This window comes from Haliotis cracherodii, unplaced genomic scaffold, assembly GCF_022045235.1.
Source record: "Haliotis cracherodii isolate W230 unplaced genomic scaffold, xgHalCrac1.p SCAF_10, whole genome shotgun sequence".
NCBI lineage: Eukaryota > Metazoa > Mollusca > Gastropoda > Lepetellida > Haliotidae > Haliotis > Haliotis cracherodii.
Genome location: NW_027266265.1, coordinates 24,581,902 through 24,609,036, shown reverse-complemented (window position 1 = coordinate 24,609,036; position 27,135 = coordinate 24,581,902). Strand labels below are relative to the sequence as shown.

Sequence of the window (27,135 nt, the reverse complement as noted above, 5' to 3'; positions counted from 1 at the left end):
CCAGAGCACTTTGACAACCACGACAGCGTCTGTCTTCATGGCGGTGACCACCGTAACGCCCGGCGTGGCGTTCACGTACCAGATGGCACCTATACTATCCTCCGGACAGATGCTCGGTCTCCCACAGGCGCCCCCGCCTACGGCACTGACGCCCATTATAGACGCCTCCCTCCTCCAGTACATTCAGTACTTACAGGCCAGACAGCGGTCAACGCCAGCGCCTCTACAAGCGCCTCCCATAGCGCCCCTGCAGGCGCCTCTACTAGCGCCTATACAGATAGCACCTATCCTTAAACAGCTCTGATACAGACGCCAGCGCCTCGTCGGAAGCCTATACAGACTCCAGTGCCTCGTCGGACGCCTAAGGCACTGACGCCCATGATAGACGCCTCCCTCCTCCAGTACATTCAGTACTTACAGGCCAGACAGCCATCGACGGCAGCGCCTTTACAGACGCCTCTACTAGCGCCTATACAGATAGCACCTATCCTTAAACAGCTCTGATACAGACGCCAGCGCCTCGTGGGGCGCCTATACAGACGCCTTTACAAAAGCACCATCTACAGCGTCCATAAAGGCGTCTATCCTGGCGTCTCGTGTTGCGCCTATCCTTGCGCCTCTCCCAAGTTTGCCTCTACAGACGCACGCCCCGGACAACCGCGTAGACAGATGATTAGCCATTCCACGATGTCCTTGTGGCTACCTGCTGTCATTCTACAGGCCTATGAGATCGTCAGCTCCCCAGGGCCTACTACCTACCGAGACCAGAGCGGTCGCTGGACACTTGATTGGCGTCCATACAGCGGCGCTCCAACACGGACACTTGATGGGCGTCCCTACAACGGCACTCCAACACTCCCAAAGGTTCTGGAAGCACCTAACCTCGTGGTGACGGTTCTGTGGAAATCTCCCGACAATTCTCCTTGTCTATCAACGTTGGTTGAACGTTTCTTCGGAGAAAGCGAACTGGACTCTCAAAGATGTCCCTACCCACGGCGTCTGGTAGATATTATCTGCACCACAGTTGACGATCACAACCCCATGACCGATTCGTTAATCAACAGAATCGTCATATGCTTCCGCGTACCCGACTGGGTCATCGTTCTCAACACCGGACCAGTCGTCACTCTTATCATGGGGATCAACTTGCCCTTACACTGGCAACGGCACAGTTCCTGCTCAGAACTCGGACATACCACTGGTCTATCAACCACAGGGTTCACAGGGGATTGGCCTTGTGTGGAGCTTGAACTAGTCCACTCATCATACTGGGTTACAGTTTACTGCGCAGGACGACATACATGTCACGTGTCAAGACCTACGACTGTAAACATCGTTGACTGTAATCAGGTCAACCGACCTTATGGGATTCATGCAGTGTATTTGTACAGACTGTCTTGCATGAACGCTTATGTGTAACACTGCAACCACTCAACCAGACGCCTGTCGCTGTACATCAATGTGTAAAATGTTAGGTTTTGTTTGATAAACTCTGATGGTAAACAGAAGTCGTTCATGTAATGTTATCAGTGGTTCGGAAAACGTTACGTAACGCACGTGCAATCCGTGCTCGGGCTTGGCTGCCGATTGTCACTTGTTGTCCGATGAATAAACGAAGTGGGAAGTTGGCAGGTTGTCTCTTGGTTATTGACAGAACACTACAATTTTGGCGACGAGGATGGGATTCTACATGTGTGGTACCAAGAAGACCAATCTGTAAGTTGGTGACGAACATTCGCTCTGTGTTAATGGGACTGATAACGCTTGTTGTAGTGTGCGCTGTGCTGTTAAAAATGGCGTCCTCGACATATGGTCGAACGGAGGAATTTTCAGTGTCTGTAAATGCAGACTGGATTGAGTACATTGAAAGACTTTATCAGTATTTCGCTAACGATGTTGAAGATGCTGGGAAGAGGAAAGCGATATTGCTTACCGTAGTAGGTAAGGAAACCTACTCTCTCATGAGGACTTTAGTCTCACCGACAAAACCCGCTGACAAGTCATATGCAGAATTGGTTGATGTTGTTAAAAGCCATGTGAATCCCAAACCATTAGTTATCGCTGAAAGATTCAAGTTTTATCAGCGAAAACAACACTCAGTGAGTGAATGTGAATCAGTGAGTGTATTCATGGCTGAACTACGCAAACTGAGTGAACATTGCGATTTTGGTGGATTTCTTGATGATGCAATGAGAGACATGTTTGTGTGTGGACTTGCTTCAGCAGCTATGCAGCGTAAATTGCTTGCTGAGAAGGATTTGAACTTAAAGAAATCAATGGAAATATCTTTGAGTATGGAAGTTGCGAATAAGGAGACCAATGAGTTTAGTCATAAAGTGAATGTACTAGTGAAGTCTGACAAGAACTGGAAGTATTCAATTAAGCAAGCTGAAAAACTTAAGAAAAAATCATCATAAGTCAGGTATATGGATACAATAGTGGAACATGAGCTACCTGATGGCAGTGATGAGGATACAGACTCTTATAGGACACATTGAGTACCGGTAATACTTTATTCACTGTAAAATCTATTGCAGGTGATAAGCCCATCTACATTCCTATATGTGTTGAAGGGTCAAACATTTCATTGGAGTTGGATACTGGAGCTGGAGTAACTTTGATTTCCGAGGAGCAGTGCAAAGAGATTTTAGGCATATTCCGCTGAAAACCACCCACCTGCCTTACTTGGAGACTTATACTGCAGAAAAGTTACCTGTTTGGGGGAAAAATACAGGTGGATGTTGACTATAATGAACAGTCTATCACATTACCTGTATATGTGGTGACAGGAAGTGGACCGGCGCTCCTAGGCAGAAACTTGCTATCTCAGATACAGCTTGACTGGTATTCCATTGGCAGAGTCAATACTGTGCGAGTTGACAATTCCCAGAAGGACTTGGAACAGTTGTTATCAAAGTATTCAGGCTTATTTGATGGCAGTTTGGGAACTGTGAAGGGTGTTAAGCTTCATCTGTCTGTAAAACCCAGAGCAAAACCAAAGTTCTATAAACCAAGAACTGTTCCATATGCACTGCAGGATAAGGTAGCTGAGGAATTGGATAGACTAGAGAAGATTGGGGTCATTGAGAAAGTGGAATATTCTGAATGGGCTGCTCCCATTGTACCAATACTCAAACCTTAAGGCGCTGTGAGGTTATGTGGGGATTATAAGCTGACAGTGAACAGAGACTTGGAGGTGTCTCAGTATCCTTTGCCTGTGCCAGAAGATTTGCTCAACCAACTGAATGGTGGGACGAAATTCACCAAATTAGACCTATCACAAGCCTATCAACAAGTGTTACTTGATGAGGAATCTAAGAAATATGTGACTGTGAACACCCATAAGGGCCTTTATCGTTTTATACAATTACCCTTTGGGGTTGCTTCAGCCCCTGCTTTATTCCAAAATGTCATGGATCAGGTATTACAGGGTCTTCCAGCAACTGGCGATTTCATAGATGACCTGTATGTCACTGGTAAAGATGACAGTAAACACCTGAAGCACATTGATAATGTGTTTGAACGTTTGGATTCTTATGGCATCAAACTAAACAAGTCGAAGTGTACTTTCCTTCAACCATCTATGGAGTATCTTGGTTTCAGGGTGGACAGTCAAGGTATTCATCCGACGGAATCCAAGATTGAAGCAATCCGGAATGCACCGCGACCAACAAATCTGACAGAACTACAATCCTTTTTGGGGTGTGTGAACTATAACCGGAAGTTTATACCAGATATGTCTACAGTGTGTGTACCATTAAATAAACTTCTGCAGAAAGGAACAAAGTTTCATTGGGACAGCTCATGTGAGAAAGCCTTTCAGAAACTATGTAAGCATTTGACTACATCTGATATACTAGTGCATTATGACCCAAAACAGCCTCTGATCTTGGCGGCAGATGCATCTCAGCATGGTTTAGGTGCAGTCATTTTTCATGATACAAATTCTGGGGAATGACCTATAGCGTTTAGTAGAAAAACTACTCTCAGATTGAGAAAGAGGCTTTGGCTATCATTTTTGGAATCCAGAAATTCCATAAGTACTTGTATGGGAGACATTTCACCGTGTATACGGACCACAAGCCACTAACAAGTATTATTGGGCCTGAAACAGGAATTCCTGTACTTGCTGCATCAAGACTGCAGAGGTGGGCCATCCAGCAATCAGCTTACACTTACGAGATCAAGTATAAATCCACGAAACAAACTGCTAATGCAGATTGCCTTTCCAGATTACCATTAGCAGATACAGATGGTCAGAAATCCACTTCACAAACATTTTGGACACGAGAATCTACTTCAGTGCATATTGCTCAGCTAGATAAACTGCCTGTTACATCCAGAGTCATATCAGCTGCAATTGTACGAAACAAAGAAATTTCACTGTTTGTGGTTGGCCTTCAGTAGGTGATATTTCTCCTGAATTCCTTCCGTATTATAGAAGGAAGGATGAGTTGACATGTGAAGAGGGCTGCTTACTTTGGGGAGTGAGAGTAGTAGTACCCACTCAGTACCGAGTTGAGATTTTGGATAATCTTCATGACTCATCCGGGGATTGTTCGCATGAAATCTCGAGCAAGGATTCATGTGTGGTGGCCTAATTTGGATACAGACATAGAGCAGCTAGCTAGAAACTGTGCATCTTGTCAAAGTGTACAACCGGTCCCACCTACAACCAGACAGAATCCCTGGATCTGGCCTTCCCTTCCGTATCAACGGATTCACGTTGACTTTGCTGGCCACTTTATGGGTGAGAACTTTCGAAATGTGGTGGATGCTATGTCCAAATGGCCTGAAGTAGTTCAGATGAAATCAACAACAACAATAAGTACCATAAATGTTTTGAGAAAGCTCTTTTCTCCTTATGGCCTTCCCGATCAGCTAATCTCTGACAATGGACCACAGTTTACCTCACACGAGTTCAAGTCAATTCTGAAGAAAGATGGAGTTAAACATATTCTGTCCTCGACGTACCACCCAAGCTCTAATGGTGAGGCAGAACGATTCGTCAGAACGTTTAAGACTACTATGAAATGCATGAAGGCATCTACGTCTACTTCAACAGCGACTGTGCAGATTTCTGCTGTCATACCGAACCACACCTCACAGTACAACGAAAACGACCCCTGCAGAACTGTTCATGGGGAGACGTATTCGTACTCGACTCGACTTACTGAGACCAGATCTTGCTTCTTCAGTTCAAAGAAAAGTGTCTCCGAAAGTGGATGCTATGAGGCATTTCGAAGTTGGCGACCCAGTCCTGGTGAGGGACTACAGGGGTCGTACCGAACAATGGCTCCAGGGGGTTGTACTAAAAGCATTAGGTCCTGTGACTTACAAGGTTCAGGTAGAGAACTTGAGTGGAAGCGCCATGTTGATCGGCTGATAACTATGCCAGGTTTGCTGATCTATCAGTAACATCCACTACTGAGGATATAACAATCCCTGATAGGTCTGAAAGTGCGCCAATGTCTGGGGTAGAGAAGATTCCAGTTGAAAGTACCAAGGGGTCATTTCCTGGGAAAATCGGGGTGGAGAGTGTTCCACCTGGGACAAGGCCCCCAGAGACTGAAATTGTACCTGCGACAGAAACATCGACTCGAAGATATTCTGTCAGGGACAGAAAGAAACCAGAAAGACTGTCTTATTGAACTGTTAGTGTTACCTTAACACTGCTGGGATCTTAAATACCTGGGTCACAGACCTTGTAACATTCCTGTCATAGTGACCTCGTTACGTGGAGGTATTGAGGTATTGACCTACTGACCACATTTTAGGTCAGTGTGACATTTGTGTTTCAACGATAAACATTGATTTGGATACTTTGCTTATAAAATGGCAGTAAGATCGTACTATTATTTCAGGATATGTTTTTTTGTTTAATTTTAAGGGGGAAAAGTGTAAAATATTAGGTTTGGTTTGATAAATTCTGATGGTAAACAGAAGTCGTTCATGTAATGTTATCCTTGGTTCGGAAAACGTTGTTACGTAACGCACGTGCAATCCGTGCTCGGGCTTGGCTGCCGATTGTCACTTGTTGTCTGATGAATAAACGAAGTGGGAAGTTGTCTCTTGGTTATTGACAGAACACTACAATTTTGGCGACGAGGATGGGATTCTACATGTGTGGTACCAAGAAGACCAATCTGTAAGTTGGTGACGAGCATTCGCTCTGTGTTAATGGGACTGATAACGCTTGTTGTAGTGTGTGCTGTGCTGTTAAAAATGGCGTCCTCGACATATGGCTACCAATTGTCACTTGTTGTCTGATGAATAAACGAAGTGGGAAGTTGGCAGGTTGTCTCTTGGTTATTGACAGAACACTACACAATGACTCAATCCCTTCGCCCGAGACGAGACAGCTCTCAAAACCCTGGCTAGGGTGTCACAGCCAGCCTTCGTTGAGGCGTCCCAGCCTGGCTCATACCAGCTGCGACGCAACACCCTCCAGCCCCAGTGGCACGGCACCACCTCAACCTCTCGGGGTAGAGGAAAAGGCAGGGTATCGGGCGCATAACAGTCCCGCCGCGGCCATTCCAACGGAGGTAACAACGACCGCAGGGACTTCCAGTGAATAGCCAGACAAGCACGACTGGGACTTCACCCCCAGCCGTCCAAGTTGTCGACACTCCAGTACGTGGGAGACGTGCGCCCAGTTCAGATGTTCCATCGTCCTCCCGGATCATCTCAAGCAGCATCCCCGGTGGTGGACGGTGGAATCGAATGTCTTAGGCGGCGTCTCCTTGACAGGGCTTACGACCTGTCTGCGCCTATTCATAGACCCGCCCTTGCAGTGATGGGGCACACACCTGGAGGGACAGGTTACTTCGGGTCTGTGGTCCGCCTATCAGCACCTATGGCGCATCAACAACCTCGAACTGGAAGCGCTTATCTTGGCCTTCGCTCACTGGAAGCAGGCCCTCAGACACGCCCGGCTCTCCATCCTGACGGACAACATCATGATCACTGTCGTAAGGTGCCTTCGGAACCAAGAAATGACTCACTCGACTTCGCTCCTTCAACAGAAGTTCCGATTGTTTCACCTGGTGGATCATCTGGGTATTCAGTTCCAGGTCCACCACATCCCGGGCTGCCGAAACATCCTAGCAGATGCCCTCTCTTGGCCAGGCAAAGTGGCTCCCACAGAGTGGAAACTTCACCCAGATGCCTTCGCTCTTGTTTGTCGAGATCACGGTCTCCCCAACATAGACCTATCGCCACCAGCCAGAACTACCAGATCCACGACCTACATATCTCCGGTGCCAGATCCACTGGCTTGGGCAGTCGACACTTTCAGTGTCCCCTGGGAAGGACTAAAAGCATCCGCTTTTCCGCCACCTGTACTCCTCCCTAAAGTCGTCCAGAAGATCAGATCAACACGGAACCTCCATCTGACTTTGGTCACGCCCTAGTGGCCAGCGAGGGCTTGGTTCGTCGACCTCAGAGAGCTGTCCAACGTCAACCTACTGCCACACCCAGATTGGCCAAATCTGCTGATCCACCCTCAAAGCAGACGGCCACACTCAGGACCAGACAGGTTATGCCTTCACGTCTGGTCCATTTATAGAGAGCACTGAACGCCAAAGGCTACTCGGCCAGAGCAGCTAGGCCATCACGATGGCACATCACCCAACCACAAGGAGCCTCTATGATGACAAGTGGCAATCCCTCGAGAGCTTTTGCAGAGGCAAGCACCTAGACACCACATCTTCATCGCCTCAATTCCTGGCCGAGTTCATGCTCCATCTGCGTCACAAGTGTAAGCTCAAGGGCAGTACCATCATGACCTACTTTGTGTCGCTCAACTCCTTCCTGACAGTTCCGGAAGATCGGTGCATGACGTAAATCCCGGAGCTACAGGCTCTGCTCCGTTCATTCGGGCTGGAAGACCAAAAGGCGAAATCTTGTACACCAACTTGGGGCTTGAACATCATTTTCACCTTGCTGAGAGACGCGCCTTTCGAGCTACTCGAAACGTTGTCATTCTACAACCTGACGAAAAACTCGGTCTTCCTACTGGCGCTCGCCACAGCAGCCCGTGTCAGTGAGCTACACGCCCTAGATGTCACACGGGTCCGCTTTGAGCAGGGAGCACACAGAGCCGTGCATCTTGGCCTGTGCAAAGAATCAGCTCCTAGGCCAGCCCGATAGATCGTTCCTCATCCCCCATCTTTCATCGATTGTGGGCGCGGAAGATGAACTAGAGCTCCGTCTTTGTCCGGTTAGAGCGCTTCGCTGCTACATCCGACGATCCAAGGAACGCCATAGACAACGACCACGCTTTTTCGTACCGGTATCTAAGACCACGCGAGCTGAAGTCAGCTGCAACACGATCGCCCTCTGGCTATGAGCCATCATCCTCCAGGCCTACGAGGCAGCGGGATTGGACCCCCCACACTGCAACAACCTGCATGAGATCCAGGCGGTTGCCTCCACCATGGCGCTTTACAGCAACTGCTCTCTACGCGCCATCATGGAGGGATGTTTCTGGCGATCCAACACGGTCTTCGCCAGTCACTACCGGCGAGACGTCGCTTTGGAGGACGTGCAAGGCACGCACAGCTTTGGTCCGTTGGTAGTGGCCCAGCAGGTCACCACTACTACACGTCATTGACCACGCCTCCAAGTCCAGAGCCGGCCTTTCGACCTCCCCTGGCGTAAGCCCTGGACTAGAAGGTTCATGCCTCATTTGCATACGGCTCGGTGCTCCAGTCTCGACCTAACAGAGCGTTATTGTCAGGCTCTGCAGTACTAGGACACAACACATACCTGACTCTTCCCATCCATGTCATGGTCATCCAGGTCGACCACAGCCGAAGACGGGCTGACGGAAACAGAGTTTCTTATACATGGAGTGGTCACCTGATGTCGTCCACACAGCCTGAGGGAATGGGAGGTTCCCACACTTGGAGTGGTCACCCGATGCCGACCACACAGTCTAGGATTGGCTAGGGAACAGAGTCTGGAAATAACAGATGAAAGGTCCACACCTGAAGGTATGCCCATCTCCGTTTCCGTCCGATAAAGATGCATTAAGGAGTAATGCAGGATAAGTAAAAAATCTAGTAAAATCCTAGATATTTTTTATATTTGTATACTTATCCTGCATCTAAAGGGACCTGCCCATCGCAGATCTACCTCCCCACGATGCCTTCCGATGTTTCGGACTACAGAGTAATGTGAGGATCCGTGACGTCACTTCCCTTGGTCATGTGGGAACTGCGTGATGGGCTGGCCTCTCAGCTAGTTGGAGCAACTTCTTCAAGCTAAGACCCTCACACAGCTCTTTTCTCTGTCAAGAAACAAGCAGTAATATGCATTAAGGAGTAATGCAGGATAAGTATACAAATATAAAAAGTATCTAGGATTTTACTAGTATGTGAATACTGACTGTAACTTTTATTAAGTGTGAATCATTCAGGGAATTTAAGTTTGGAGCACCAGCAGTATATCAACAAGCTGACAAGTAAAATTGAATAACCAGCTAAGGTGAGGTAATGCTGCCATTAAACAGTAGTTTCTGGATGGGATGCATAAATCTGACAAATGTGGATGCACTAAAATAAATTCAAATTTTAGATAGATCATTACTGAAGACATGTAGATATATCTTCCTTGAATAGAATGATCCTCGAAAAAAGATAACAATGACTATATGAGGTACAGAGAGTAATTGTTTGATGGCTGTTTTCCTGGTGTTGATATTGGGTTGTTGTTATACATGACACATTGACGTTACACATTGCTTCTCTTTGGTCACAGGTGTACCTGGAGAAGCAGGAAGCTCATCGTCGGTATGAAGAGAAGTTACTTCTGGGTGCCATGGGGAAACAAGTGTCAGAATCAACAAAACAGTCAACAAACAGCAGCATGAACAGTTCTCAAACAGGCATGCTTGGCAATAATGTGTCTCTACAGGCATCAGATTATCAAAAGTCAGCAATTAATGATTGTGTTAATCAAAACCAGTCACATCCTATTCATGAGGAAGTTAGCAGTGAACACAGTTTTCAAAGTAGACAATCCACATTCCAAGAGACAATGGAGAACATCAATGAACAAAGACATATGAAAAAGACACAGCTTGATGGGGCTGATTTATTGCAGATGATAAAGGTAAGCATCAGTCTGTGGCCATCATTTCACTTTTCTGCAATTTTGAGACAGTTCAGATATTGTTTAGTTTTTAATATGATGGCAACATTATTTCTTGAAGGATTTGGCCCCAAATCTGCAGTAAATGACAGTAGAAATTCCCAATTTGACATAAACATATTTATATTCACAAAAATGTGAAAATGGATTGGTAAACAAGCAAAGCGTTTATGTTAATACTGCTTTTTTACACATAAGACATGATACAATAAATACATCAATGAAGGTTAGATGTAACAAGTGATGTATATATAATAAATATATTTGCAGTTTATGTTAAACAATTTATTTACTTAACTGAAAATCTGCCAGTATTTAATATGATGTTTTGAATAGAATCTAATGTTTGGATTTGCTCTTCCTTACACAAATGTGAATTTCCACATAGCACCTGTTTGTAAAGAATAACAATGTTGGTAAAAATACATTTCATTTTGAAGAACATTGTAATTTGTACACACAAAAAGCACCTTCGGTATAATATCCACAGGAACAAGTTTTAGTATCCAAAATATGTCTGTCATACTGATCTACGTTAAGATCGCTGCAGCCAGCCTGAGGCGACTGTGAATAATTTGATATAACCTGTTTTCTGGGAATGTATTCCAAACTTGTGTTGTAGCTGGTATAAATGAATCTGCATGAGCTTTTGTTTTACACTTAAATGTTTGAAGATTAGTTTTATTAGTTTTATTCCCAATTTGAATGAACAAATCCTAATATCTCAGAATTTACTAAAATAAAAACAAAAATCAATTTTGAACAATATCTCATTCCCTCTCTCCCCCCAACCCCCACCCCCCACCACCCCCTCCCCACCAATAATGCATGTTTCTTTAATCAAATTGTCCCCCAGCCAACTTCAATTGGCTGACATTGCAATAATGTTTGAAAATCACATCTTGTGTGTAATGGGCCTGAACATCTATCAATAGCATCTTTAGATTTCTATTTGTTCTTTAATACATGACTTTTAATTATCTCTTCTTAATGTTTTAGTTAGCTGATCAAAAGGGGTACGGAGTTGAGGAAGTCCATATTGCCCTTGAGCAGTGTGGAAAAGACACAAAGGTAGTCATTGACTGGCTGAAGAAGATTTGGGAGAAATGTATTGATGATGTGATTTCAAGGGTTGCTCATGCAAGCCAGGCATCCCAACAGAATGATATCGGTGTTATATCTACAGTGGAAGCTAAAAGAGCATTACAAGAATCATCGGGCAGTGTCGAAAATGCTGTTATGTATTGTATCAACACTCGGACAAAATTGGTATGTTAATATTTTCGGTAACTTGTTTATACCAGAGACCATAAAACAGAGGGTTGTCCCTTCCCACCTCATAAGCCATCAGCGCTACAGTCTGGCATGTAACTGGTACATCTGGACACCCTGCTGTTACCCTCCCAATACCGCTGCAGATGCACAATATATGCGCAGACATTCACAACTAACCATTCTTGTAACCATGTAAACAATATTACATAATATCTGGGGCTAGAGTTAATTCCCTTAGCTGAGATTTCTCCAACCACAACCAATGACAGTCCAATAAAAGGACGGCTCTTAGCCGATTACAGTAATCTTGATCTTATCTCTCATTAGCACATGTCAGTTGGCTGTAAAGTATTTGCTGAAGATATGCGTCTTCCAGAGAAATACGCGTAATAACAAGCCCAGGACATTTATTTCAACTTATATTCGGCACAGCCATGGACAACTTCATTCACCAAGACAATTTCGTCTTGGACCTAGATATTTCACTTGGAGAAAGATTCCCACACTACTATCAGGGGTTGGTTTCGGATGACCGTTGTACTGAAGAGAATGACAGTGATGTTACCGCAGCCAAGCTGTCGGATAAATCTCCCAAAAAGCTTCAAAGAAAAAGATTGGAAAAGAAAATATGACAGCTGTCTACGATTGTAGGTTTTTGAGGGCATGTGAAGAAAAAGCATAACCGATCCAATATCAAAAGTGTTTTGTAATTCATTCTATTAATTAGAAAAAGTCAGTTAATATAACTTATTTTACGCTGCAAATGTATAACTATCATAAATAAACCAAGTTACCTCAAACGCCACAGAAATATACAATCTGGTAAACTGCACAGGAACTCATTAAGTGTAAATAAAACTCGTCGCAAGCAAGACAGTTGTAACAGTTCAGCATATTCCCAATGTTCACACATAAATTTCCAGATTATATTCATATCATATAATAAATCCTGGCTAGATTTACTTGCAAATATGCATGGCCATTGACTGGTGAAAATGCTTTACTATTAGCCAGAAAAAATGACTATATTAATCAACGGATCTTGTCTTCGTCTCATGTAAAATTGCTACTATTTTATGATGCTAATAGTTTCAATAAATTAAAATTTCTTGTTAAATGAATTTTCGATGTGACCGAGAATGCGCTTTGCAATGAAATCAAGTGTTATGAGTTAATGCAAGTTTGGGGCTAGCAGTGATAATGCTATTTGCCGGAGTGAGTCATTTTTTTCAAAGGGAGGCTACACTTAAATTGTACGATTGTAATTTATTAAATATTAAATATTATTGTTGTTTTTTATCTGATTAGTTTGAATTGTTCAGCATACAAATAATTTAACAGTATAGCTGCAACAAGCATGGAACCAGATATATAATTTATATTTTATGTAGGCAGTAGTAACATTTGTAGTTTTCTAAATTGTTTTGCCTTGGTTTTCTGTTTATTTCTGATCAATCAAATACAAACTTTAAACTTTAACCTGGGACAAGTCATGCAATTATTACTATTAAAACAAAACAAAACATCACAAACCCTGATATGTAGATGTATTTATTATAGAAAAGGACAATAGACCATCTATATGTATTATTAAATGACACCTTCTTGTTGTCTCGAACTTCTCTTGAAGATCTGATGACTGCCAATGTAAACCTTCTTTTTTCTTGACATTGACCAACCATATTTCATAATACAGATATTTCAAATAATGGATTTACATTTTTGTATGATTATTTCATTGTTTTATCTAAATACACACAGTCAGTCGTACCTTAATCATATTTACATTATCATGATGGTGTTTAGGCCCAGAACATATACCTCATAATTTATATTTTCACGGCATAAAATAAAAAAATAATTAAATGTAGTAATGATTAATAAAGTCCAAATCTGCAGAAGATAACAAATATAATCATCATGACAACATGTGTACAGTTTTCTTCAGGGGGCTATGTGACAGAACCCTAACTGAAACAAAGTTAATAGGTGTGTTAAATTTACGAGGAGATGGCGAAAACAATGGTAAAAAATATATACATAATATAAGAGAAAATAATTCTGATATCAATAAAACTTAGAAACTTTGTTGAATGTTTTAAAAGATATATACCGACCATAATCAGAGACAATATGCATGTTAGGTTGTCTGCTATATGGTAATTTAAATCAGTATATCACGTAAATATGGGTTTGTGCCAAACATCATAAAATAATAACTACCAATCGTACCTAAATCATGTTGGTACCGAGCAAAAGGGGAAATCATGATGAATGTAAAAATATTAGTTTAGGGCAGACAATAGGAAAATATTTGTCTGAAAGCATGTGGAAAAAAAGTTGTGTAATTATTTTGGAACAATTCATATTTAGTCGCATTTCTGGAGTCAAAATCAGAAATTTGGCGTTAACCCCAGGGTTTGTTAACGGCACATACTAACTTTTAACTTACCTGCTTTTTATACACCTCGGTAACCAAGGACTTCCAGTGCGAATTAGTATTGAAAATTGCAATCTGCACTTTTTTCTGATTTTAAATGTGTGCCATTTTCCTCACACAGACAAAGACAAAGCATGACCATATTCATCGATTACCAGGACAACGATATGTTTTAGGGTACTAACAAATCACAGATGTAATGTTGACAATGTTAACTAATAGATGACTGTAAGTATTTATTTTGAAATATATCCTTTGCATGAAAAAATAGGTGACGATGACTGCAGTGAACGCATTTCCGCTAATTTCCAAATGGAGTTGATTTGCCCAGTGGGATTTGTATCACAGTTTGAAAAATACTTTTGATGTTTTTAAGTAACACTGGTAATAAATTTATTTATCATGAATAAAAAAGAATATGAGCAAACAGTACAAATCAACCATGTGACTAGACTCTCATTGTGCAGGCTGTACATCATGTTAACTTCACATCAGAAAATTATTTAGTTCTAACAAATACAAAATATCTATTAAATCTCCGTATTGGCGCGCCTTCAAGGTTCGGTAAACACATCAGGATCGGCGCTCAACCAATGATCAGTGAACTTCCAGGTCGGCGCTCCTCCACTGAATGGCACTCATCCAAGTATTGGCGATCAAGGGATTGGTCATCTTGTTTTTTTGCCATGTTCAGCAATATTTCAGCTGTATGATGGCGGTCTGTAAATAATAAAGTCCGGACCAAACAATCCAGTGATTGACATCATGAGCGTCGATTTATTCAATTTGGATGTGATGACATCAACCAAGTCACCGAATCACCCGATCCTATTAGTTGCCTCTTACGGCATAGTCTTCCCTTTCAGCAAGCATGGGTTTATGAAGGATCAGTCATCTACATATCATCTGTCACGAAGATACACTTAATTTTCTATGGAGTTTCTTTGGTTTCTGAGGATGACTTACCAACTGATTTTCGATGGGACATTCTTCAAACTTAGATCGCTTCTCTTCCTCTATTTATTTTAGACAATGTCAACGAGATTGGTCTCACTCTTATGACTATTATCATCAACACCCGAGATTTTCTTTTGAATCATTACAGTGCTTACACAATACCTCCACATGATTGGGAATGGTACACCCAGCACATGCACTTGTTACCAGTCTAGGTTAGGATACAGTATTCACTGTGCCTTTACATGGAGGTTTTGCATATCACATGTCAGGTTTTTTTCTCAGGTATGTAGACAAACCTGCCGATCTTTCAATTAGGTACCGACGGACATAATGTGAACTGGTCGGCGGTCCTTATTTTCTGTCGTACATGTGACAGTTAGTAGATCTACATTGATTTATACCTTACAGTGTCTGAATCACTAACTTTCAGTTCGACCTTGATGGCGTGATGACGTTTCACTATGCTGAGTTTGAAACACTTCCTCACTTTCTCAGAATTATTTTATGAGCTTCGGACTACATGATGCAACTTCAATGTTTACATTTGTTTTTATAACTGTTCCTGCAGAAAGACCAAGGAGTGATGTGAAATTGTTCCCACCATCGCCTGACCTGACAAACAACCTTTTTTCGAAGCCTCAAACGTGGGTTTGGGAGCTCATTAACAGGACCTACACGTGCCAGGGTGGTGGTCCGCCCAAAACAGCCCTCCACACATCAATACCTTTCAAAGCAATTATCTTGGCAGTGTCTCATCGGCAACACTTCTTCACGACTCCAATCTGATGATTCAGGTGGACAACTTATCTGTCATCTGCTACATAAAGATGGGCTCCACCAAGTTGATGTCACAACTGTCACGACTGTTTTTACTGATCAACTCACTCAACATACAAGTTCGGGAAAGACATATCCCCAACCTCTCCTACGTCATAGCAGACTCCCTGTCCCGACCTGACAAACTATCTCTCACAGAATGATGCCTACATCCAATGATTTTCAAGTGGATTTGCAATAGCGACAGTCATGGGATGGCTCTAAACTACAATCTCTGCTATTTACCGGCATGCGGACCCAACAACTCCTGTCTTCAGGCAGGGAGGGGTACTTCCTGTATCCTGGAAATGTAGGTTACATAGGATAACTGATCACACTCAGAAGTTACGGGACTGGTTTCAAGACCACTGAAAGTGACATCATAACCAGAAGTGACGTCATCATAGCTGGTAGGGACGTCATGGGTGTCACAGTTTGGAAGGTCATGAGATTGATGATGTGACAATTGGGGAATTGGACACAAATAAAATGGTAGTTCTATCAAAGTTTACCACATATTTGCATGTCCTTGGTGGATGACAAGACAATGACTTTTGTTGGAAAGGCACTTGTGAACCCATGGACATATAAACAAAATCCTCACACAGGGAAAATTAAAAACAACTAAAAGTTTCAGTTAGTGGGTCAGTTGATATATTTGGAGGAACATTTTTCAAGGTTTTCAATATTTAAGAACAATTTCAAAAACAGACTTGTCAAACCCGCTAAGATTGACGAGCGCACCTAGAGGAAATTATTCAAGCATTGGAAAACGTCTGCTCGAGCTTATTTGGTCAGTAAGTGGTGAAATACAACTATCAATAAAATCAGTGAAATTAGAAATATCAGAGATAAAACATCAGGATACCGTGACATACCATAATGTATATCGCAAAACAAGGAGGATATCATTGTCTTGAAAAACAATTCCTCATGAAAGACATACATGACGGGAAAACAAACTTCCCTTTCTATGAAACATCCTTATATCCTCAGGAAAGTACTGACTTGGCTCTCAGAAGCTTCCTCATCGACACCCGGAATTTTGACAGTGTGAGAGTATATGATATGTTCCTCATCGTATCCCACAGACTTCCAATCTTAAATTATCAGAGAAAGAACCACACAAACCTCATTTAGCAGAATTGCCACCTTTGTTTACTTGCCCAGATCAAGAAGCATTATATGACCCAAGAAAACCTGCAGACTGACTGGCCACACCCCAACCCCACCATGCTCTAGAAGAGGTTAGCCATCCTCAGTCGACAGCTGAGAACCTACCACCTATTGATTCAACGAGTTTGTTTTGCTTGTGTGTGCTCTATGTTCTGTATTATGTGTCTTTCCTGCAACAACTTTTGTGGAGAATCCATACAAAAGAGTTCTGTCCCATTGATGACATGTGTCAAACCAAGGCAGCGAGCCTGACCACCCAATCCTGTTAGTCGCCTTTTACAGAGGACTTTTGTTGAAAATCGGAAGATTTTATAATGTGATGACAGTTGAAATAATCGATTTCTGGCACTGATGTAATAGAGGTCATATTCTTAATCACTGTTTTTACACTACCTGGTTATGTTTTTTCAGTTTACCTAGGTGTCATTTGTTCTTCTTCTGTGAATATATGTCCCGCAATCTGAACCTCTAAGAGATTATGCAGGCTGCACTTTCAAAATATATACCGGTATACACAAAGAAAAAGGTCAAGCACACACCTATTTCAGAACCATGACAAATGGCAAAAATCATGGCATGGGATTACTGACCACAGGAGCTGGCCGTAAACCAATGTCATCGGATAGAACAAACATTTGACAACAAATAAAGAAGATATTGGTGTGTTGTGATTGAAATTTACTGACAAAAACATAATGGTAACACAGGTACTGTTTTTGACCTTAGACAATAGCTAAAAAAAAGTATGGAGCTGCAGGATTAAGTAAATGAGTTACGTTTGATGTTTCATGTAAAAATGTTCCTTAAAGTCTCTACTTGACATGACATGTGAAACATATCAGCAGTGGGTATAACTGCCACGTGCCCGGATGACGCATTCCACCCGATGTCTCATGCCTCCAGTCAGACGTTGGATCTGTTGATGGGTCAACAACAACCATTCCTGATGCAATGCTGCTTCCAATTGGCGTAAATCTTGTACAGGAGGATCTCCTGCCTGTATGCGCCGCCCCAGAATATCCCAAACATGTTCAGGGGGGTTCACATCTGGGCTCATTGCTGGCCAGGGTAGAATTGTTATTGCATTGGCCCTCATGTAATCCATGACTGCATGCGAACGATGAGGCCTGGCATTGTCATCCATGTACTGAGACCGAGTATCAAGAGGATGATTTTCAAAATGAGGAACGACGATTGGCCTCAAAACGTCCCGGGTGTACTGATCCCTGTTAAGTTTCCCCTTATGGTGACCAAATCCAACCTGCAATAATGAGAGATACACCCCCAAACCATTACCGAGCCCCAGCCATGTGCAACAGTTGATTTAATGTTCCTGGGGGTGTAGGCCGTGTTCCTGTGCCTCCAAACTCTTGTTCTTCCATCATGCAGTGACGTGGAGCAGAAAGCGACTTTCATCTGACCAATGGATCCGCCTCCAAGTTCTCAGATTCCAGTTCTGTCGCACAATACACCATGCTAGCGAGCAGCTTTGTGGTGATCTCTCAACAATGGACACTTTATGACTCGTCTAGCCCTCAGTTCTGCTGCTTTCAGCCAGTTCCTGACGGTTCTGGTGCTGAAACAACGATTGGGCAACCACAGCTGTTTCAGACAAGTACTTGTTAAAAAGGGTTCTCGGCGTATGAGAAGAAGAAGGTCCTTGTCTTCGCGATATGTCGTCACAAGAGGTCTTCCGGATCTGGGACGGTCCTGTACATCACTGGTCTGAGCACGTTTCTCGACTAAACGGCTTACGACAGTGTGAAGATACCCCAAATTCCGACCAATGGCATTACAAGACATTCCTGCATTATGCATGCCGATTATTTGCCATCTTGTGGTGTTTGATAATCGCCTTCGTGCCATGGTCACACAATGTCATGGAATAACTGTTTAAAACGAAGCTTAAGAAAGCAATTTTAATGTGTGTATATACTGCTTTTAGGGATACTCGAGGGTAGCATGCTGCATGGACATACCATGTCTGGCACGTGAGCTTTCGTCACGCATGACTGACATACATCATCTCGAGAAAACAATTCTTCCTGTAATTATATCTTTCATGACTGTTACAAATATTGGGACCAAACAATAATAAAATAGATTAGGGTGTGCTTAACCTTTATCTTTGTGTATATGTGCTCACTGCATTTGTGTTATCAATGACAGTTATTTTTGTCTATCCCGTGTCATCTTAGAAAGACCAAAACAAATATATCATGATGCAGCTTTTTACATGGCTGGCCCTTTATTAAGTTCTGAGGAAAGAGGGAATTCCTTTCACACCTTGCAAACTTGGGATGTATTAATACTTTTATTGTGATGTTATAAGAATGAACAATCATCCAAGTAAGAATAAAAGATTAGCATTTGATGCAGTTAAGATTAATTTCCTTATGTTCATCCATTTCAGTACACTGACGTGAATAGGGAGACTTTGTATGCCAGAGAAGATGTTCTGGAGGCAATGCACGAACACGAAGGAAACAAGGAGCATGTTATACATCACTTGGACATGATGAGACTAGCCCCCTTCAAACATCGTATATGGGTTGGAAGTGACAATCCAGAACCTGACATGATGCAACTTGCACTGAATATCAACTGTAACAGTGTATCCACAAGTGTCATATCACATGAAGACTTTCAGGACATGGTCTGCAACAAAGATATTGATTTGGAGGTAAGTGAAGTTGTAAGAAGATGTCATATACATGACAAATAGGAAGTACAAGGTTAATATGTACACGTCTCTGTCTCTGTCTGTAGCTGCCATAACATATCTAAAATTTGTATTGGGAGTTGAACTAACAAGCACGCTGACAAGGTAAGGATGCCATCTGTAGGATGCAACATTTAGATACAAAGTATTCATCAGGTAAAGGATGAGGTCAGATAAAGGGTCTTTTTAGCACAACTGCCTGAATGACTTGTGTCTTTCTGCTATGGTCTGTTTGTCCATCATGTGCTACCTGTAAACATCAAACAATAGTTATCATTGTTAATAGTTCAAGAAAACCACCTCTGTTACATCAGTGCCAGATATCCTGTATTTTGACTGTCCTAACATTATAAATATCTCCAGAATCTCCAGAAGGCCTCTTCACTGTCAACTATCCATAACTATACTTTTCAAAATATGCTAAGGATCAAGTTTTGATAATATAAAAAAATCCAACAAATAAAGATTAAAATATGATCTGGTACACAATGTTGGTTAACCCCTATGGGACCTCAATTTCATGATGAATGGACAGAGGCATTCAGTCTTTGGCCAATGTGCACGAGGTGCTTTAAAACCTGTATTTGAATATACCATGACAGAATGGTGTTCTGCCCTCTCAGCGTCAAATATGTTGTTTGACAACTGAAGAATTAGGCAGATGCTTAGGCATGCTTGAAACTGGGTCAACACAATGTCACGTTGCAAACGTCTTTGGAGTCAGCCAAAGATTGATCAGCAGGGCATGGAATCGATACAAGATGTTTGGATCAGCTACCCAGCGATATGCAGGTTGTCGACAGCATACCACCACACAGTGAGATGACAGGTTTTTCTGATTGCAGCATGACATCATCTTTTGTGACTGTCACCACACTCAGAAATGACCTGCCGAATGCCAGTGGAGTTAAGGTTTCTGTCCCAACAGTGTGTAATTGTCTCTGTGAGGCTGTTCTCAGGTTATGGAGGGTGTGCATTTGCTTCCAGCTAACCCAACATGACAGGCAGTCACGTTTGGATTATGCTAAACATCCAGGACAGACCAGGACTTGGCTCCAGTACTTTTCACTGATAAATCGAGATACTTTCTGACTTTGCAGATTGTTGTTCCCGTGTGTAGACAAGGAATAGACAAGGAAAAAGATTTCAGGATTCCAACGTAGTTGAAAATGACGTAATATAGGTAGGATTCTTAGGATTATAAACAGTGTTAACTATTGTTTGATTTTGTATTCCTAACAATATATGAAACAATAGTTAACATTGTTTATAATTCAAAGAATACTGCCTCTATTCCATCATGAGTTATCCCACACACGTACCTCTCGAATTATCTGCATCTGTGTTGGTGATGTTGGAAAGAAGTGAGTACTTCCAAGCTGTGCATGCGCAAGAGGCTCAGAAAGAAAGATACTGTTAGTATTACTGGTTATGGATAGTTGACAGGGGACTTCTATTCAAAATCTGAAGGTTTTTATTGTGTGATGACAGCCATAATATATTTCTGGATTTCTGGCACTGTGTAATAGACATGGTATTCTTTGAATTATTAACAATGATAGTTATTAATTGATGTTTGCATGTTGGTCAGGATCAAACATTAATTGGTAGCTCCAATTACTCTGAAGGTTACACACAACCAAATGTTTTCCCATAGACTTCTATAGTAACGTTACATTTTTTTTTAAAATAACTAAGCATTCAACAGCTATTACCTGTACGTGTATGCACAGTTTGGCCTTAGAGCAGCAATAAAAACATAAAAAATGACTAGCTTACCCAGCTCCTTTTCCGAGTACAGGACGCTAAACACACCACCCCCAGTTTCGCTCCAAATGTCACCTACTTGAAAATAGCTGTGGTCACATTCAGCATAATTCATTATGTTGAAAAAAGACAGTACTAAATAAAGGAAAACATGGTCAGTAATAATAACTGGATGGATGTACATTTAAAAGACATAATATCCTCCAATCACAGCCTGCAGATATCTCTCGATCTGCACTGAAGGCTCCCTACGAAAACCCTACAAAAACCGCCCTGTCCCAACTGGTTCCGATTTGGTGTAGTAGAACCTGAAAATGGCATACATGTATCATACATCTAAAGTTGCATTTGTTCCCAATGACTTTGTGAGTACTCAGTATTACACACTCTTAATATCTGGAAACAATTATGAAATGCTGCCATCATATAGCTTGGATAATGTTAAATGCAGCAATAACAACAAACAGTCAAAGAAGGGATTAATTTATGTTTCCAAAACAGTTGCATATGTAGATGATTATGAGTTGGTGGAATAATAGCCCACTTGTAAAACTCACTGTCCTAAAGTCATTTGTTTTATCATATATTACTCATGTATTCATCGCCTTGCCTTATCCATCATAGTTTGGCCACATCAAATATATTATCTGGCCTTTATGGATCAGTGCTGTTTCATTTTTGACAGGACAGGCAAGTGTTCGCAGTTTCTTGCCCTGTGGTCTGCTTGGTTTAATTGGGTAGTCTCTTAAACTGATAATAATACAAAGAAATTAGTTAGGATGTGATTAATAAACAGTAAATGGATATGTGATGCTCAGTGTTGAATGTCTGTGCAAGTACAGACCATGGATGGGAATAAGTCAGTTCCTGGTTTGATGAGAAGAGCAAGGGGTATTTAGCACACAATAGTCTTGTTTACAATACAGAAATTACTGCAGAGTCTCCACTGGCTCATTCTGATTGGTTAAAATAATTAAGTCGAGAATATTTAACAATAAAATGATTTGATGAATAAAATATGTAGCCTTTGATGAAATAGATATCTGTAAGTGAGTACTATGATAATATGTTTATTTGCAATCTCTATTTACAGAGAAGAATACGTACTGTGTTGGTTGAAGCAAGGCTTCAGAGTTGGGGAAGAGCAGAAACTGTTGTCAAGATCCTTGACAATGACCTTGAAACACTGAAGCAAGAGAGTGACTATGAGTACACTTTAGAGGATGTGGTGGAAGCAGTGCGGAACTGCCAGGATAGACGCAGCTCCATTGTATACCTGCAGAGAGAATGTGTCATCTGCATGTCCAGGTTTCCAATGAGCAAGGTATTTGACATACTCAATAGATATTTAATGAAAAACTTTCTGTGTGCCTCTGCACATGTTTTGATACATTGTCAGCACATCTTGGACCGTATTTGAGACTCCGCTTAATTCGGGAATCAGGAGACAAAGGACATGCTAAAGGACAAAATGTCATCTGTCAGACTCCTCGTCGTGATATCTCACAAAGTAAATGGAGTGTGCCCCGAGACAAGCTGAGAGCAAAGCAGTGTGCAGACACATCAAATGATGCCTCATACACGGCCAGCATGTTATCTGAGGAAGAAATCCGTCATAACCTTGCATCAGTACCATCAACACTTGACTTAACTCCTTAAACCTGAAGACATATCCATTCCTCTTTTGTATTGGATTCCAAAGCTCCATATAAAAATCTGTACAAACAGATATATGTATTGCTGGGTCCAGCTAATGTATCTCATGTACCCGTATCAAAGATTACGCAATAATCCTCAATGAAATCAATGAAGGACTGTATTTATATTCTCAGAAAGTATGAGTAAAGTGGAATTTACCATGCTTGAATTTTTGCAATTTCAGAAAAGAACCAATTTTAATTCTGTCAAAATATTTGATTTTTCAAGTTTCTACCTCAGTATTCCCACATAATAATGTATTTCACCAAACCAATGGTTATGGTATGACAGTGGATACTTGTACTGTACTGGGGACTTCTAGAAATGGCACTAAAGGCACTGCTTCTGTGTTTTACAGTACTTGCAAACACTTTTCTAGTTGAATCTGGTATGAGGTTTGTAGGAGGCATTTATTTTACAAAACCCTCTAGAAAGGGCATTAAAAGGTCTGCTTCTGTTTTTGACACTTGTCATTGTCAGATGTTTGGTGAATGTCTCTTGTGTTCCGTTGCAGATGAGGGAATTTGAACATGTGTCATTGTCAGTTTACTGAGAAAACAATATGTGAAATGCTGGACTTCCTTATTGATAACGTCTTTGTAAAATTTGTGGGTAAGACATTTAGGCAAGAAGTAGGCATCCCCATGGGCCCCATTTGGGCTCCCATTCTTGCTGATCTGTTTTTTATGAATGTAAATCAGATTTTCTGCTCAGATTGGCAAGATTAACATAAGATTCAGATGTATATCAATGATCTGATATCTATCACTAATGGTCGAATAGATAATTCCCTGCCACTTATTTGAGCACCTGAACCAGAAATAAAAGAATCCAGTGAAACTGCCTTCATCTGTTCATATTAAGATCAAAGCATAAACTTTTAGAGTGACAAAAAATTTCAACAAGACTGTTTGAAATTGAGATGGCGTCAACATTCCAATGCTCCAGTTTCCCTTAATGTTGAGCAATATTGCAGCAGCTCCAGTTTTTGGTGTCTACATTTCACAACTTTGAGGTATGATCGTGCATGTCTTTCTACAAAGATTTCAAAGAGCATCATATGACTCTTGTTCAAAAGTTCAACAATGTTACAACAAAAAAGTTTTCAAAATGTTCCATGGTAGCTTTTGCAGGTGTTTGTGATGGGTACCATCAGTAGGGCAGGTACTTCATGAGGTTTCCCAAACTGGAAGTGACATCATTACACTTGAACTGATGAAAATTGCTTTGGTCTCCCTTTTTAGTGTTTGCAGTTTGCGATGAAGTTCAAGAAGTCATGTATTTCACCAAACCAATGGTTATGGTATGACAGTGGAACCTTGTACTGGTTATGTCATTATTTCTGGGGACTTCTAGAAATGGCACTAAAGGCACTGCTTCTGTGTTTTACATTATTTGAAAACACTTTTCTAGTTGAATCTGGAATGAGGTTGTAGGAGGCATTTATTTTACAAAACCCTCTAGAAAGGTCTGCTTCTGTTTTTGACACTTGTCATTGTCAGATGTGTGTTGAATGTCTCATGTGTCCTGTTGCAGATGGTGAACTTGAACATGTGTCATTGTCAGATGTGTGGTGAATGTCTTTTGTCTTCTTTTGCAGATGATGAACTTGAACATTTGTCATTGTCAGATGTGTGTTGAATGTCTCATGTGTTCTGTTGCAGATGGTGAACTTGAACATCTGTCAGTGTCAGATATGTAGTGAATGTCTCTTGTGTTCCGTTGCAGATGGTGAACTTGAACATTTGTCATTGTCAGATGTGTGGTGAATGTCTTTTGTGTTCTTTTGCAGATGATGAACTTGAACATTTGTCATTGTCAGATGTGTGGTGAATGTCTCTTGTGTTCTGTTGCAGATGTTGAACTTGAACAATTGTCATTGTCAGATGTGTGGTGAATGTCTTTTGTGTTCTTTTGCAGATGATGAACTTGAACATTTGCCATTGTCAGATGTGTGGTGAATGTCTCTTGTGTTCTGTTGCAGATGGTGAACTTGAACATTTATCATTGTCAGATGTGTGGTGAATGTCTCTTGTGTTCTGTTGCAGATGATGAACTTGAACATCTGTCAGTGTCAGATGTGCCGTGAATGTCTCAGTAGGCACTTTGAGATCTCTATTAAGGAAAAGCATGTTCGTAACTGGACCTGTCCAGTATGCAGTCTGCCTGACTTCAATGATGAAAATGTGTCTGACTACCTCAATCTTCTTGGACTCATGGTATGTCTTTATCAGCTTACCGCTGTTCTTACTACTAATAGTCATTTGTTATCATCTTGTTTGGGATACTAATTGTACATATTATCTAATAATAATAAGCCTATCCAGCCTGACTGTGCCAGGATCACCCTCTTTGCTGCATTTTATAATAATGATGATGATAATAATAATAATAATAATAATAATAATAATAATAATAATAAGAAGGCTGCAGTGTTGGGGAGTCTTCACATTCTTCGAAAAGTTCTGGGTGGGTTTGACTAGGCAGCGATTCCTGGGAGAAGTCCCATTCACTGTCTGGGCTGCGTGTAGAGGGGGCAAGGGCCCTGAGCTGATGATGAACCTAACCAGCCTGACTGTGCCAGGATCAATCAAACCCTCTTTGCTGCATTTTTTATTTTAATCAGCATATTCACTCCACCACAGTCAGGAACCACTTGCATCATTACGGTTTATGACCATGTCGTCTTGCATTAGACCTATCTTGACGCAACGCCATCGACCAAACTGTCAAAGGTGGTGCTGAAATCATGTCCCTTAACCTCGGTTGTGATGGAGGACAGTTGTTTTTGCAGATGAGCCCAGATTTAACATTTCCCATAGTGATGGACATCAACATGTCTACAGACGTCTTCGGAAGTGTTATGCTGAGGCCTGTGTCAAGGAGATGAATCCCTTTGGGGGTGGTTTCGTGGTGTTCTGCCATCTTATGATCTCAAATTCCATCTATTAAAGTTTACATGGAAACTTTTCTTTGTTATATTTTTATATTTCAAAAGAATTTTAACAATGCACTGTTTCTTTTTGTGGCTGGTATATATAGATATACTACTACAACTGTGACAGTGAGCTGCATGACTATATGGTTTTACACAAAGGAACTCTTGGTAGTAGAGTGGTAGACCGAGGTATATTTATGTTGTAATCTAGACCTTGATACACACTAGTCTCTAATCAAATCAAGCTGGCAATTAGTATTTTTGTAACTCAGACGTAAGAAAAAAACACACACTTTCTCTTCAATTTGCCTCTATCAAAATACAAGACTGCAGCCAGTTCACTCTGCACAGCTCATTCATTGTCGGATTTGCTGTGCAGAGCTCTATTGTTGGGGTTTGAGAATTGAATCAAGCATGCAACGTCAAACTTGGAAATTATTTCATGCATGATTTGATAAGACACAGAACAGTTGACATACTGTCCCTTTACAATAACTTAAGAAGCATGTATTGTTGGACACTATTGAACAACCAGAAAAGGTTCTGCGTGACTTCCATGCACCGTCAAAGTATGTTTGATGTTTTCTCTAATGTGCCTTGTTCAGCAGATATGTTTTTAGGTTTTAGAATGTTTTCGGGGGTTGAAATATATGTAAGTCCAACATCAATAACGCATGACATTTTAAATTTGTAGGCTGAAAAAAATCATAAAAAGTCCGCTGATGTACACATTTAAGAATCGATGTGACCAAATGTAGTAAAATAATGGTATATGAACAGATGTGTTAGTCGATCGATTCACTATTGATGTCATTTCACGGATAAAATCGATATGTACAAAAGTCAAATTCCTAAAAGAAGCAAATTCTGTTTGGGTTCTGCATGGGTTCATCATCACACAGATTTTTGTAGAATTTAACTCATGTTTGGTTACTAAATACTTCCAAATAAATATCAAGTCTGCTTATCATAACGCAACATCATCGCCAGTTATTATGTTCACAAAATAATGCGTTTCTGTCAGATTTGATCTTGTTTATTGTCTGACTACATGTTCTTGTGTCATTTTATAAAGATTTATGAATAAATTGTGTCTTCTTGTCATTGTTGACCTGTCTGATCTTTACGTGTATTAATGTCGTCCCTCCACTTTCACTCATTTACCAACCTGAACCAGAAATAAAGGAG

At 41.4% G+C, this 27,135-nt stretch overlaps 1 protein-coding gene across 2 annotated transcripts in view; it reads left to right on the top strand.

The window, feature by feature from the left end:
• The window catches only part of LOC139454195 (E3 ubiquitin-protein ligase RNF31-like), a 247,916-nt gene that overhangs the window by 144,485 nt on the left and 76,296 nt on the right, over positions 1 to 27,135 (top strand). For both annotated transcript variants that reach the window (XM_071235763.1, XM_071235762.1), the window contains exons 11-15: positions 9,763 to 10,116; positions 11,155 to 11,424; positions 19,236 to 19,505; positions 22,405 to 22,635; positions 25,058 to 25,228. In XM_071235763.1, coding sequence (XP_071091864.1) covers positions 9,763 to 10,116; positions 11,155 to 11,424; positions 19,236 to 19,505; positions 22,405 to 22,635; positions 25,058 to 25,228 — 1,296 coding nt within the window. The remainder of the gene's footprint in view (positions 1 to 9,762; positions 10,117 to 11,154; positions 11,425 to 19,235; positions 19,506 to 22,404; positions 22,636 to 25,057; positions 25,229 to 27,135) is intronic.